General features: G+C 43.6%; 1 protein-coding gene across 1 annotated transcript; it reads left to right on the forward strand.

The window, feature by feature from the left end:
• On the forward strand, positions 1–10,956 carry N4BP2L1 (NEDD4 binding protein 2 like 1). Its single transcript, XM_062615066.1, is given in 6 exon segments — positions 1–415; positions 6,373–6,497; positions 7,288–7,376; positions 8,597–8,673; positions 10,656–10,848; positions 10,851–10,956. Coding segments are annotated over 6 exon segments (627 nt in total). The 5' UTR covers positions 1–293; the 3' UTR covers positions 10,872–10,956.
• The last annotated feature ends 2,155 nt before the right edge of the window (positions 10,957–13,111 follow it).

Raw genomic sequence — 13,111 nt, forward strand, 5'->3', positions numbered from 1 at the left:
TGAGCAGCCAATGTCCTTTCTTTCCTGTATACTTCTCCTTCAGACAGCTTTCGTTTTCGCGGGGGAAGGTCTCGGGAGCTTGGGACGGATCGCAGGTCTCCCTCCACCGAGGAACACGGGTTTCCCCCACCACCCTGTCAGTGGACGACACAAGCCGCGGCGGGGAGCCGGGGGAATGATCCCCGGGGCCAGGCTCCGGAGCGGCTGCCCGGGCTTCCTCCTCCTCCCCGCTGCTGCGGGCCGGGCCGGGCCGGGCCCGGCTGCTCCTGCCCCGCTCTCTGCCGGGGCCGGCGATGGATGAGCGGCTGCTGCAGGCCCTGGGGCGGCTCAGCCTGCAGCCCCGGCGGGGACGGTTCGCCGGGCGGCTGGTGCTGCTGCGCGGGCTGCCGGGCTCCGGGAAGAGCACCTTGGCCAGGTAAGGCGGTGGCTCCGCAGCCCTTCGTCTTTCTCCTCCTCCGATCGCGGCTCGGTCCCCGGCGGCCCCCACACAGGGTCCGTGTGCCGGGAGCGGCACCGCGGGGTCCCCCGAGCAGGAGACACCGTCGTAAACCACGCGAAGGCGGGTGAGGCACCGGTTCAGGCTCAGGGGGAGGTGGGAGCCTTGCAGGACCCCCGACGAGTAAGCGCAGCCGTTTGGAAACCTCCTCTGCTCCGGGAACCGCTCAGAGCCTTTCTGCTCCAGCTGCCTGTAACTGCTTTGGGGAAGCGCTGCCTGTAGAACTGTGAATGTTGTTCGGAGTGGGCAGTACCAGAAGGGATGTTTATATTAAGATGGACTAATCACCCACTCCAGGCAGCTGTTTCTTCTCTAAGAAGTGCCAGACTAGTCCCTTTTTGTTCGTGGTGGGTTTTGTTTGTTTGCTTGGTTTTGTTTTGTCTTGGATTTGTACGTGGTTAATCACACAGTAAAGCACTTCCTCTCTGACTGAAAACTGACAACTCTGACTTGTGTTTTCATGGTGTCCAGCATTCCTGGTCAGACCTATAGGGAGTATAAAGTGGGCAGACCAGTCCACTCCCCAACAGCTCCAAGACTGACTAAAAATAGGTGGAAAACCCCGGAGGGGAGTGCTGGGAGAGGGCACCGCAATGAACATGATGCAGCGTAGCCACAATCTGGTATCACAAGACCTCACAGTTCAGTACCTCACGGCTTCTGGTGCCACTCACCCACTCTCCATCAAAAGAGGAACACTCGCTGTCTTCTTCCTCTGCTTGGGTGAGAAACACAAGCTGGGATCATGGGCTGCTAAAGGAAGGGCTCTGCTGTGGAAGGTGTGTGAAATACTGGGTTAATGTACAGTTTCCTCTTGTCAGTACAGTCCTTCCTCTCACACTGTGCTTTCTGCCTCACGGGACTTGGGCAAGACCAAGTTCTTTAATGAACAGCAAAATGCAGTGTTTTTACTGTCACCCAAATGTGTTCTCCCGAAAGAGGTTGTGTAAGTTCTTCTTCAGAAGGGGCTGGGTCTTCTCTTAGTGCAGAGCATAATGGTTTGAGGCCATATTCTCAGGCAGTGCAAATAACTGACTCACCTATGTGCTTTTTGGTTACAAGACAAAATTACTTATTAATGACAGATTTACAAACCAGTTGTAAGTATTGTTTTAGACGCCTTGCAAACTGAGCGTTTGAGGAACTTACTCTGTTTCTACCCCTGTTAATGATATCATTGCATTTAGCTGCTCAGCAGTCCACAGATCAAAGGGCAGCATTAAAAATGGTATTTCTTACCTCTCCATTAACTCTGCCCACATTATGGAAGGACTGTGCTACCAAAATTCTGAGATGTGCTATTCCCACGTTGCGTACCATTTGGTGTTGGTGAACAGAACGTGCTGAGCAACGTGATGTCTGCAGAAAACTACTGCAGCAAAGCTCAAGGCAAGATCCTCCTGGAGGAGGAGGAAGGTGATTATTTATTTGCAGAAGTAAGCAAAAAGGTTGTCTAGAGAAGTTGCCCCATCCCTGACAGTGTTCAGGGCCAGGTTGGAAAGGGGCTTTGGAGGAAGGTGTCTCTGCCCACGGCAGGGGGGTGGAACTGGATGAGCTTTAAGGTGCCTTCCAACCCAGATGATTCTATGATTCTGTGACTTCAGCTCTGCAGCACCAGGCAACACAATGTAAACACTAACAGGTGATTACACAATCCTGAATGTATTTACCAAATGTGACCTGCAGCCTGATCCCATGCAAAGTACGTCCACTTCTCTACCCACTGTAGGTGAGACACCCAGGTATGTGGGTGCTTTGCCAACAGAGCTGTTGGCAGAGCAGGGCAAAGTCCTCACCACGCTATTGTTGAAACACAACAGCGTTTCAGTGCTAGCGCTGGGCATGTGCTCCAGATCTTATTTTCTGCTGAAACTAAAGGCTTTCAAATGTCACAGAAATGCTTTACATTGGGAAAAGTGACCACAGCAAGTGGTTGCATGTGGTCTCAGTACCTACGTATTTTGATCTCAGTTACATTGGAAGTAGACTGAGAATTTTACTGGCTCAGAGATCTAGCCATCCTGTTGCCTTCTGAGCACTGCAAATGTTCCTTCCAATCTGCGTACCTGGCTCAAATCAGAAATCAATTAATTTTCAAATTTTCTGATGGAAAAACTTGACAGCCTATGGAATACTGTTATGTTTTTTTTTTTCCTCTCCAATAATATTACTAGTGATCATGGAGACTTCTCCCGAGTACTCTAACACATCCAGCTAATTGAAATCCTGAATATTTGCTTTTTGTCTACGCATATAGTTAACATCTGAAATGATGGTTTGAAAGCACTGAAGATGCTCTTTAGAAAAAAGGGACTTTAAAATGGTATAAAGCATGGGAACAGATTGTAGCTGAATAATAGAGGAGACTCTACTCACTGAAGCAGCTGTTACAGTGCTGCTTTGGTCAAACAGAAACGCAGCAGTATAGAATCATAGAACACCAGCTTAGAAGGGACCTCAAGGATCATTTGGTCCAACTTTTTAAGGCAAAGCATGGCCTAGGCTAGATGTCCCAGCACCCTGTCCAGCTGAATCTTAGAAGCATCCAATGCTGGGGGATCCACCACTTCCCAATGGAGATTATTCCAATGGATGATTGTGCTCACTGTGAAATTTTTTCCTCTTATGTCCAGTCAGAATCTCCCCAGGAGTAACTTGTGTCTATTACCCCTCATATTTTCCATGCAGCTACTTGTAAAAGGGACTCTCCATCTTCCCTTATCCTTTGTATTTTCCAAAACAGCAGCAAACTTCTCTTTAGCAAGATACAGAGCATATCCTACTTTGTATTTACTGCAAGGTAGAGAGCTGTGACGCTGTGCAATTAAATGTCCCAAGTAGGCAAATTAATACTGAACCTTTGACAGGTCCTGCTTATTGCAGCACAGCCCTTTGAGTTCAATGGCTTTTTTTAAGAAATGCAAACACAGCTTATATATACCCTTTGGTCTTGCAAAGAGATTTCATTTTGCTTTTCCTCCTCAGTATGCTTTACACTTTAGGGATCTAACAGCACTGGGTAATCTTCTTTTTACAGTGCTGCTCACAATGTAATAATTAATAACACTGGGCACAAATCCTCCCATTTTGCACAGCTGGGGTATATTTTGCTAAAATAAAGGTGTATTTATTGCATACAGGGATTAGAAGTCTGATATGATTATGTAAACCCCTTCTTCTCAACCCAGTTGTGGGCCTGTGTAGGTCATAGAAAACTTATTTCTGACAGAACATAGTATGAGTAAGTATAAGGGACAGAAAAACCTTCACAGGCAATAGGTGATTAGAGAAAGTGGTCAGTGTTAGTTTGGGTGTTTTAGAAAGCTAAAAGTGAAAACCAGCAAAATAAGCAGAAGGTGAAACACCTTTTTCCCACTTAATGTTTTCTTAGTTGCTGTTAGTAGGAGTTTGTTTGGTATGAATATAGCAAATGTGACAGTAATTCATAGCTGTTAGCACATTTTGTGTCCTATTTTATCTCCTTTGAAGCACAAGTTTTATCTACTTTAACTACCAGTGATATGAGGACAGTAGACTGAGTTTACAGATAATCATGTACTATTTAGATTGATTAGTGGTTAATAGCAAAGTCCTCATGCAACCCTGCATATATACGTGTTAAAAATTCATTAAGGTGTATGCTAAGAACATAATTGTTTAAAATGGCACCGGTCAAGAACATTTTTAAAGGAAACACTGAGAAAGAAAAAAACCCAACCTTGAGATCTTTTATTAATGTGTACAATTCTACGTGCCTATTGGTAGCTAAAGGGCCGACACGTATTTTAGCACAGCCAAGTTTTTAGAGAAGAGGCTGTGATGCAGGTGGGTAGAGCAGAGGGAAAGGTGAGGTGCTGAATTGTAGTGAGAGCTGAACCCCTCCATTCATCAGCACGGGAGTAACCAGGTGTGCATTAGGTGCTCCCATGCTTTTCATTACAAGAATTGTTTGCCCAGGACCAAAAACAAAGCAAAATAATTTGACTCTTTGCTAACTTTTTGCAGCGTGACTTTTGTTAGATCTGGTTGCCCAGCAGTGATTATGTGAGTAAAAACTCTCTTTGGAGCTGGAAGATAATATGTGGGTGCTAAATGATACGTAACAGCAGCTACAACCCAGTCCCAACAGCCGTGAGCCTTGTGGTTGCTAACACAGAATGGTATTAATTACTCAGCAGATGGTAGAAGTTACAGTGGAGGCGGAACAAAGTCAGCAGCTGACCTTTATTTGGCTAAATGTGAAGTGCAATCCTAGTGAAGAGTTGCTGCTGGCAGGCAGATTAGGGTAAAATTGGCAAGTAAAGGGTTGGGGCAGGGCTGGAATTAAGCTTTTTCTGTTTGTGTCTGTTTTTCACTGATAACCTAGAGGCACCTTTTCTCTTGCTGTTGCTCAATTAGATAAGACATTGAGAAATAGTTGTTTTGCATCTTATGGGGATGGAAAAGAAGAGGTTTATCAGGGAAGCTGAAATGAGTCCCAGGTCTGGAGGTGTGGTGTGAGATAGCAGGGCAGCAGCATTCATGTCTGAAAGCCACAGGGTTCCTCAGCTGACCTTACTTTCTTTTCCAGAGATGTTTTGAGCCTTAGGAAGACAGCGAGTAGTGAGATTATGCTGTGGGCTCTCCCTGGTTTTATGCAGATAAAATCTCCCTGATTTCATCCTATAACACTGCTGTTTTTTTCACTGAAGAATCTGGACACAGATCTGGGTTACACAAAAATGGGGACACAATTTTGCACTAAGGTCTTTCCTTATGCCCTCTAAGGACTGGCAGAGGAATGCTTCTTATTTAAACCAGCACATGAGCCAGCACTTCCACCTCCTAAAGCCAGTCACAGTCCATGAGGCAGCTGGTCAGCTCACAGCAGGACACACATCTGCCCTGCATGGGTATCCCAGGCTGAACAAGCATCGCTGCGGGATGCACACTGGTGTGAAGAGGGGTTGCCCTGCTATTGTTTTTTTGGGCTGCCAATCCAGACAGCTCAGACTTGTTTATAAAACCTGCTTAAATACTGAAAATAAATAAAAACTACTCAACTCTACAAAAGGAGGATTAAGTAAAACAGAGGCAAGTGAAAAGCAGAAAAAAACCATGAAGTTGCAACAAATACTAATAAATATTGGCTAATAACTCAGGTATGTGTTTGTAAATTAAAAAAAAAAAAAAGTATTATGTGCTTTGTTGCAAAAAAAATAACAAACCAAGACCTCCAAACTAAACTCAAAAATCCCGGCCAGCCAGAGCAGTGGCGATATAGACCACCTTAACTAAATGACAAATCATTCCTCCTAGTTATCTTCAGAAATCTCTCTACAGCAAAACTCTTATTGTCAAATGGTCTTTTGAGATCAACTTCCATGGGATTAGCAGGTTTGGTTTGGGGTTTTTTGTGTTTACAATCATACCTTCTCAGATAACTTCTGAATGCTCCATCCCTGGGGGTGTTCAAGGCCAGGTTGGACAGAGCCTTGGGTGACATGGTTTAATGTGAGGTGTCCCTGCCCATGGCAGGGGGGTTGGAACTAGATGATCTTAAGGTCCTTTCCAACCCTAACTATTCTATGATTCTATGATTCTCAGAAAGAAAGCTGAATATATGATGGGACTGAAGACTCGCCTGTTGTTGTGAGTCTGGTGTAGGTTGCTGAATTAAAGAAATCAGGACCACACCTTTAAGCTCCATTCTTTTCCTTCTGTGTGTCCACATACTGATGACATTACTGTCAGATCCTTTAATCCCAGATCCTGGGATTTTACAAATGAATCACTATCTGCAGAGCACTCATAAAGTGTGAGTTAATGATGGGCTTTGTGAAACCTGTGCGTTAGCCTATACTAATCCTTCTTTCATCTTGTTTTTTTTGTTTCAGACAACTGAAACGTGACTATCCTGGTGCTGTAGTTCTTAGTACTGATGACTTCTTCATTGAAAATGGTGTATACGTGTTTGAGCCTGACTTCCTAGAGGATGCACACAAATGGAACCAAAAGAGAGGTGACTGAACTCAATCCAGGGGTTTTAGAGAACAGTTTTGCTTTTCAGTCTGTCTTTAAAGTTAGTCCCCAAAATAAAATATCTGGAAGTGGTGTCATACTGCAGTTCCTGGGTACTGATTAGGAAAATACACTTCTGGCTTATAAATGATAAAATTGTTGGTGATTGATAGATGTTATTTTAATAAGTAAACCAGTGACTATTAGGTACCAGAAGCTGGCCTGCAGATAACCAGCCCAGCAGCAGCTCATTACAGCTGTATGCCCCATGGCCGTGGGGCTGTAACTTCTTAGATGTCTGTCCTGACTTGGAAAGGGGTGTTGCAGTGGGGCAACTAGTGATAGCCAGGAGGAAAACTTGCAAACCTAATTATAAATTTGAGAATGAAACAACTCAGGTCTCTACTTCAGTAAGAAAAATGTAATGTGCTTTTGAGGCTGCGCTCTGAACTCATTTCTAGCAATGGGAAACATACTTTCAGATCTTGTAGCAGGGATCTTCAGCAAATGACAGACATTTTTAGCAATTTTAAACACAGTGCTATGATACTGCTAAGTATGTTTTATGAGAGCTTCAGCTTGTACCACTGAGCAGAGCCAGTGGCTGCAGCACCTCCTCTAGGAGAGCACCTGTGGGGCACAACCACTGCTCCCATTTGGGTGGCAGCTGCACCAAATGGTGGGGAAACAAGGGTGCTAGTGGTGGGCAAAGAAAGGATGCTGTGGTAGTGAGACCTGGCTCAGCCTGTTACTTAATACATTTTAGCTTTACTTAATGTGTTACATTACAGCACGCAAAGCAATGAAGAATGGGAAAAGCCCGGTTATTATTGATAATACCAACATCCATGCTTGGGAAATGAAGCCGTATGTGATAATGGTAGGGAAAGCTCTGATTTATTGCTTTTATATGCTCACATTCGTGAGGTGATCTGACTGAAATGGTTCTTAACGTGGCTAAGAACAATTACTTCCATTTTCCCTTAGTTCTCTGATTATAGTTAAGGATTGATATTGTGATGAAGTAGGGGAAGAAGTGCCAGTGTAGCTGTCTTATCTAACCCGTTATATAGCTCAGTGAAGGCAAAGTTACTTGAAAAGATCGACAGTCTTTTGAACTTTCCCTCTTCTTGGTAATCAGGATGTCATCTCCTTCCTCAGCAGTGACATGAATTAAACAGTTCCCAACCTATCTATCTGTTGACAAATATAGCAAGATATGACTTACAATTTTAGTTCATGACTTGCAAAAAGTACACCATAAAGAGCTTCTGAAGATGCATTAGTATCTCTTGTCGGGAGTTCTGGCAAAGATGGCAATATTTTAGTGCAGTTTTATATTGTGGCCTGTCTGCTCTCACTTCTATTCTTGGGTTATGGTCTTGTCAGTTAAGAAATTTGTGTGTAAGTGTTGCTTGTAATGGGAGCACAAAAGAGGCAGGGATTTCTAGTGGTGCTGGAGAGCCGGGGCATGTCACCCCAGCAGCAGTTATGAGTGCCTGTGGGTGACTCAGAAGCACACGAGAGCACAGTATAAAAAGGTAAACAGTATAAAAAGGCAAAGTATAAAAAGATGAACAGATTTCCCTGACACCTTTCCAGCAAATCAAGACAAAAGCAAACCCTGTGTTAAATACATATATGTACATTTGTGTGTGTGTACATAAATATAAAGCAACATACTATGTTGCTCTGCCTTGGAAAAACCTGAAGCCTGTAGACTGAGTGGCTGGAAATAGCACATCTGATAGATGCTGACCTCACACTCTAGAAGCTCCAGGCTGCATGGCCAACCTGCAGCTCCTGAACTATTGGTGGCGGCTTCCAAAGTGTTCAAGTGCTAGGATGCCATTGCTGTGGGGGACAGGGACTGGGGCAAGGCTAAGGCAAGTTTTCCTGGGAGACCCAAACCCTTTGATTGTAAGAAAACAAACTAACTGGGCCTCAGAGCAGCACCTTGGTGGGCGTCATGGTTATCTTCCTGTTTCTGGCTCCTGATACATATGGTATATCTCTTAGATAAAATCTCTGGGGGTCTAGAAGATTGGCTATTCCTGAGCTTGGCAGCCATGCATCTAACACTTCTGTGTCCTTCTTCAGGCACGTGAAAACAGATATGAAGTTGTATTCCAAGAACCAGATACACCCTGGAAGTTCAATGTTCAAGAACTGACAAGGTACATCTCTTTGATACAGCAGACAGCTTCTCGTTTTATTTGTGATCTGAGAAATGTCAGCCCTCTTCCTCTTCATATATGCTAAAAAGTAACCTAGCAAATGACAACAGAACGGTTGTTGTGGAAAACGTCTATTACTCAGTACCTGGCCTGTAGTGAACTCAGCCCTGAAAAAGCCTGACCGCGAAGTGAGCCAGGCAGTAGAAAAAGCAACCCCCCTGAAGCGTGTATTTATACTGTAAGCTTCCTGGGGCAGGAACCCTAATTTTCATTCTGTATTTTGAGCAGCATTCTCTCTCTCTCTCTGGGCACAAAAAGATGTCCAAGCACTACAGACAGTACTCAGGCTTTTGTTCTTAAAAAATCTAACCATAACAAACATGGTCTTGCTGTAACACCATTGTGTGTGGTGCTCAAGTGTGGGCAATAAATGGAGCTCCAGAGGATCTTTATAAAGATCTTAACATGCACACACAGAAGGGATACAATGAATGTATCAATGCTGTGTGATGTGGTAGGATACAGAGGGAGCCAAATACGGCTCTAAGTATGTTTTGCTAGTGGCTGCAGGGTTAATGGTTACATCACTGAGAAAAAAATCCATGCAGGCTAATTTCCTAGCCTTTAACCAACCTGATGTAAAGTGCATTACAACGAATGAATAGTGCACTCCCATCTACTAGATCCAGTGGCTAACACATGATAACTTATTACTGCAAGAAAACAGGGCACAGGTATTTAATCTCAACCGATTTACTCGTTTTATACCAGCTGGGAACTGAAGTTAAAAACAGTGCTGCACCTTTCTGTGTGTGACACAGGGCAGAGGGTGGTGGCCCTGCACAGTGCTTGTGGCTTCAGGGTAAGGCAGGATACTATAGGCAGCAGCGGATGGCTTGGGGCTGAAGGCAGGTGAGGGCACTTAGCCTGCCTTAGCATTCAACTGCAAGTGTCAGCTCCTGCTTCACCAGCACCAGCTGGGAGCATTTGGAGGGCATTGCTGCAGAGGCAGATTTTACTACTAATCACTTATTATAGGTTGAGCTACTTGGTAGCTTGTACTTTGTTTTATTAATCATATGAAGCAAGTTGGCTTTTTACAGCAGCACTGCAATGCTAATCCAAATATTCTGTCTGGAGCAGCTCTTTGGCAGATGATTCAGGGACACCTGATGGTTACTTCTGCTGTGGTCCCACATTGCATCCTCACCAGCAATACAGTTTGTGCTGGTTACTGGGCGCAGGTGGCATGGGTGAGGGCACTGTCTGCTGCAGGGCCTCAATTACAAATTGTGCCTTATAGAGTTAAATGGCAAAACTAAAGATATTCTGAGTTTGCAAATTCACAGAAATTTGGAGTGGTCTTTGGAAAAAACAATTGTTACTTATGTGTTGAGAGAATGCAGCTGTTTCTGGTCTATCCAGGAAGCCCTGCGTGTTTGAGCTCCCCTCCCTCTCAAACATGTCATTTACCCTGGAGCCTGAACCACATCAGGTATGATTTTAACCCAGCTGTGCTCAGACAAAGCAACAACATTATTTTAACCTCTATACATGGTGATTTTAAGTCAGTGCCTGGGCTATTTACAGCCCTTGCCTGCATTTCTCCAGATGTACAAAAGCTCACCCTGAGGCTATCAAGCCATTAGCACTAAACTTCAGCAAAACTATACACACACTATATATATATGCCTTATATAATACAGAGGGTTTTCTACATGGCACTCTCATTTCAAAGCATTTGTCTAACTTCTTGTGTCCTGGCTACCCACAAAAATACTTGGGTTACCTTTTTCAGTTGTGACATAATATTTTCAAGAAGTATGTGGAAGAATACAACAGTTTGGGAAAATGGGGCCAGAAACAGATCAGTGGGGATGTGAACCATTATCCTGAACATGTTGGGAACTGTAACAAGCTTCAGATAACTTCTAACACAGGCAGCTAAATACTTGTATCTTCTGTTAATGTCGACTCTACAGAAGAAATACTCATCATGTTCCTCGACAAAAGATACAACAGATGAAGGAACAATACGAGCACAACGTTACATTCCACAGTGTTCTTCAGTCCGAAAAACCACGCCGAGATGAAAGAAGGTCCCATGAACCAAACGCAGCTTACAGGATGGGTGCCCATTCCTGCCCACCTCCAGCCCTCTCAAACAGGAGGCCTCACGTGGCACATACAAGCAATAGGCCTTTTAACCAAAGAGGTGGATTCCCTGGTGGGTTTTAATTATCAGGGTATAAAAGTCTCTAGTTGTACATCTTTTTCTCTAAACTGTTTTTTATTCTTGTATTTTTCTACTATATTTCTAAATTACTTTTATTTCTTGGAAATATTCTAATGCCTCTGGATTATGATCTCACAGCTTTGCATGACCGATCTAAGACCACTATCTCCAGCACAAACTGTACTCCCTCTCATCCCACTTCCTTCATGAAAATCCATCCAAGCTTACAGTGACAGTTAGTGGCTGTGTCACATGGGTTCTGTTTGGTTTTGGTTTCCTGCATCACTTAACAAATATTCCTAAGTTAATTCTTTCCTTCTTACAGGCCATGTGGCCAATTCCTTCTCCATGCAGTTGTCATTTCTTGACATTTTAATACTTTCTGTCTGGCTGTATAACCTTTTGTATCTTCCCACTCCATCTTGCCTAGAGCATTACTGCAACTTTAAGAGATGCAAAGTGAATGGTGGAAAAGGCAGCTCTAACAGATTTTAGCAAGATTTGATGTTCCCTAGTCCCATCTCTGCTGTTTGGATATATGTTGGTCTTTCTTAGCTCTTAGCAACCAAACAGCTTCACCAGCCTGGAGGTTAAACTTTTAACATACCAAACGGAGCCCTTTATCTTGCCATAGGATTTCACCTGGTCCTGAAGACATAGGAGTTCACCTGGTCCTGAGACAAGTCCATATAGAGGTGCTTCTAAAAGGAAACATTAGTATTAGGCCAGTGCTTGTTAGCTTCTAAGTAGAAACAGAGCTAATCCTAAGCAGATCCAAGTAGCTGAAGCACAAGTCTACCAAATACCTAAACTAAGTAGAAAGAAATTACTTAAGAAAGGGGAAAGAATGTTCTTTTAAGGGAAGAAATCAGTTCTTTGTCCTGCTGAGTGCTGAGAAGCCACTGACTGATAGATGGGTGAGAAGCTATCCTGCAGGGTTTTTAGCCATAGTTAAATTCTGCCAATTATGTCCTCACCAAGACACCTCATGAAACATTTCTGAAACGCAGCATTTGTGATGGCAATTATTTTTTAAGTGTGTGTGGATTATTAGGCAGTGCTTATAGAACAGGGCAGTGGTGAGTTATTTTGCAGTAGGATATGAACAGCTCACATTGGCTGTTAAGAAATATAGGTAGAGCTGCTATTCATCTAGCAATTCAGCCAAGAAGTGTAAAGGTATAAAGTAATCTACTGTTTCAGGGCAAAAGCCAAGCTCTCTTCAGGACAGAGTAGAAGTACAAAATGAATTGCATCTTCTACTAAAGCTGCATTGAAAGAAGCAGTATCATCACTGTAAATAATTGTGACCTAGGGGTCTAGGGAACCTGCCTCTGCCATGTTGCACAAAGGTTTACAGAACTATCAGCAAGCTTGCGTCAATTCTCGCAGTCCTAATACAATGTCCAGCTTGGCAACAGGAGCCATTCCCAGCTTGGCATGTGAGCCAAGGAAGTGGCACAGGACCCCTGAAAGGTTGTTGAGCAGGAGCTGGGGGTGGCCCTGGATCTGAAATGTCCTCCCTCCTTTGACTTGTGTGTGGTGGGAAACAGCAGGCAAAGGGCAGGCTAACAACAAACTAAAATGTGGAGCTGGCAGCCAGTCTAGCAGGATCCCTCTCCAGTGGAGGAACTCCAGTTTTGAGAAGTTTAAATTAATGAGAACAAAGTAATGAATTCAAGTACTGACTCACTCCCAGCAGAAGTGATGAAATTAAACATCTGATTGTCTTTCATGATACTGTGGCCTCGAGTGCTTCTTTGAGGAGTAGCTCCTTGGAAATGCTGACCAAGGATCTATCATTAATAACTTTGTATGGCATTTTGCTATGAATCAAATAGTATCTGTCCTCTAAATCTATTTTAGCATTATATGGAAAGTTCCAAGGGAAAAGTACAAGAACTGCGTCACAATTACAGAGCTGTATTTCAGAATGAAAGTGTAATGTTTGGTAACAATAAACCTAAGAGAATTGTTATGCCCTGTGCCACTTCTGACAGCCAAAGAACTGTTGTAACAAAAGTGACTGCTTTAGACTGAAACAAAGATCTTGCTGTAATTTAAGAATACATCAGAATCAAAGCAATGGTTTCAAAAATGTCATCAGACCTTCAGCCACACTGATGCTATTGTACGATACATGTTTGTGTGAGAAATGTATAATTACTCAACTCCAAATTATTTTGCAGATGAAATGTTGTT

This window comes from Pezoporus occidentalis, unplaced genomic scaffold (genome assembly GCF_034315485.1).
Source record: "Pezoporus occidentalis ecotype Australia unplaced genomic scaffold, CSIRO_AGI_Poc_V1 ctg18, whole genome shotgun sequence".
NCBI lineage: Eukaryota > Metazoa > Chordata > Aves > Psittaciformes > Psittacidae > Pezoporus > Pezoporus occidentalis.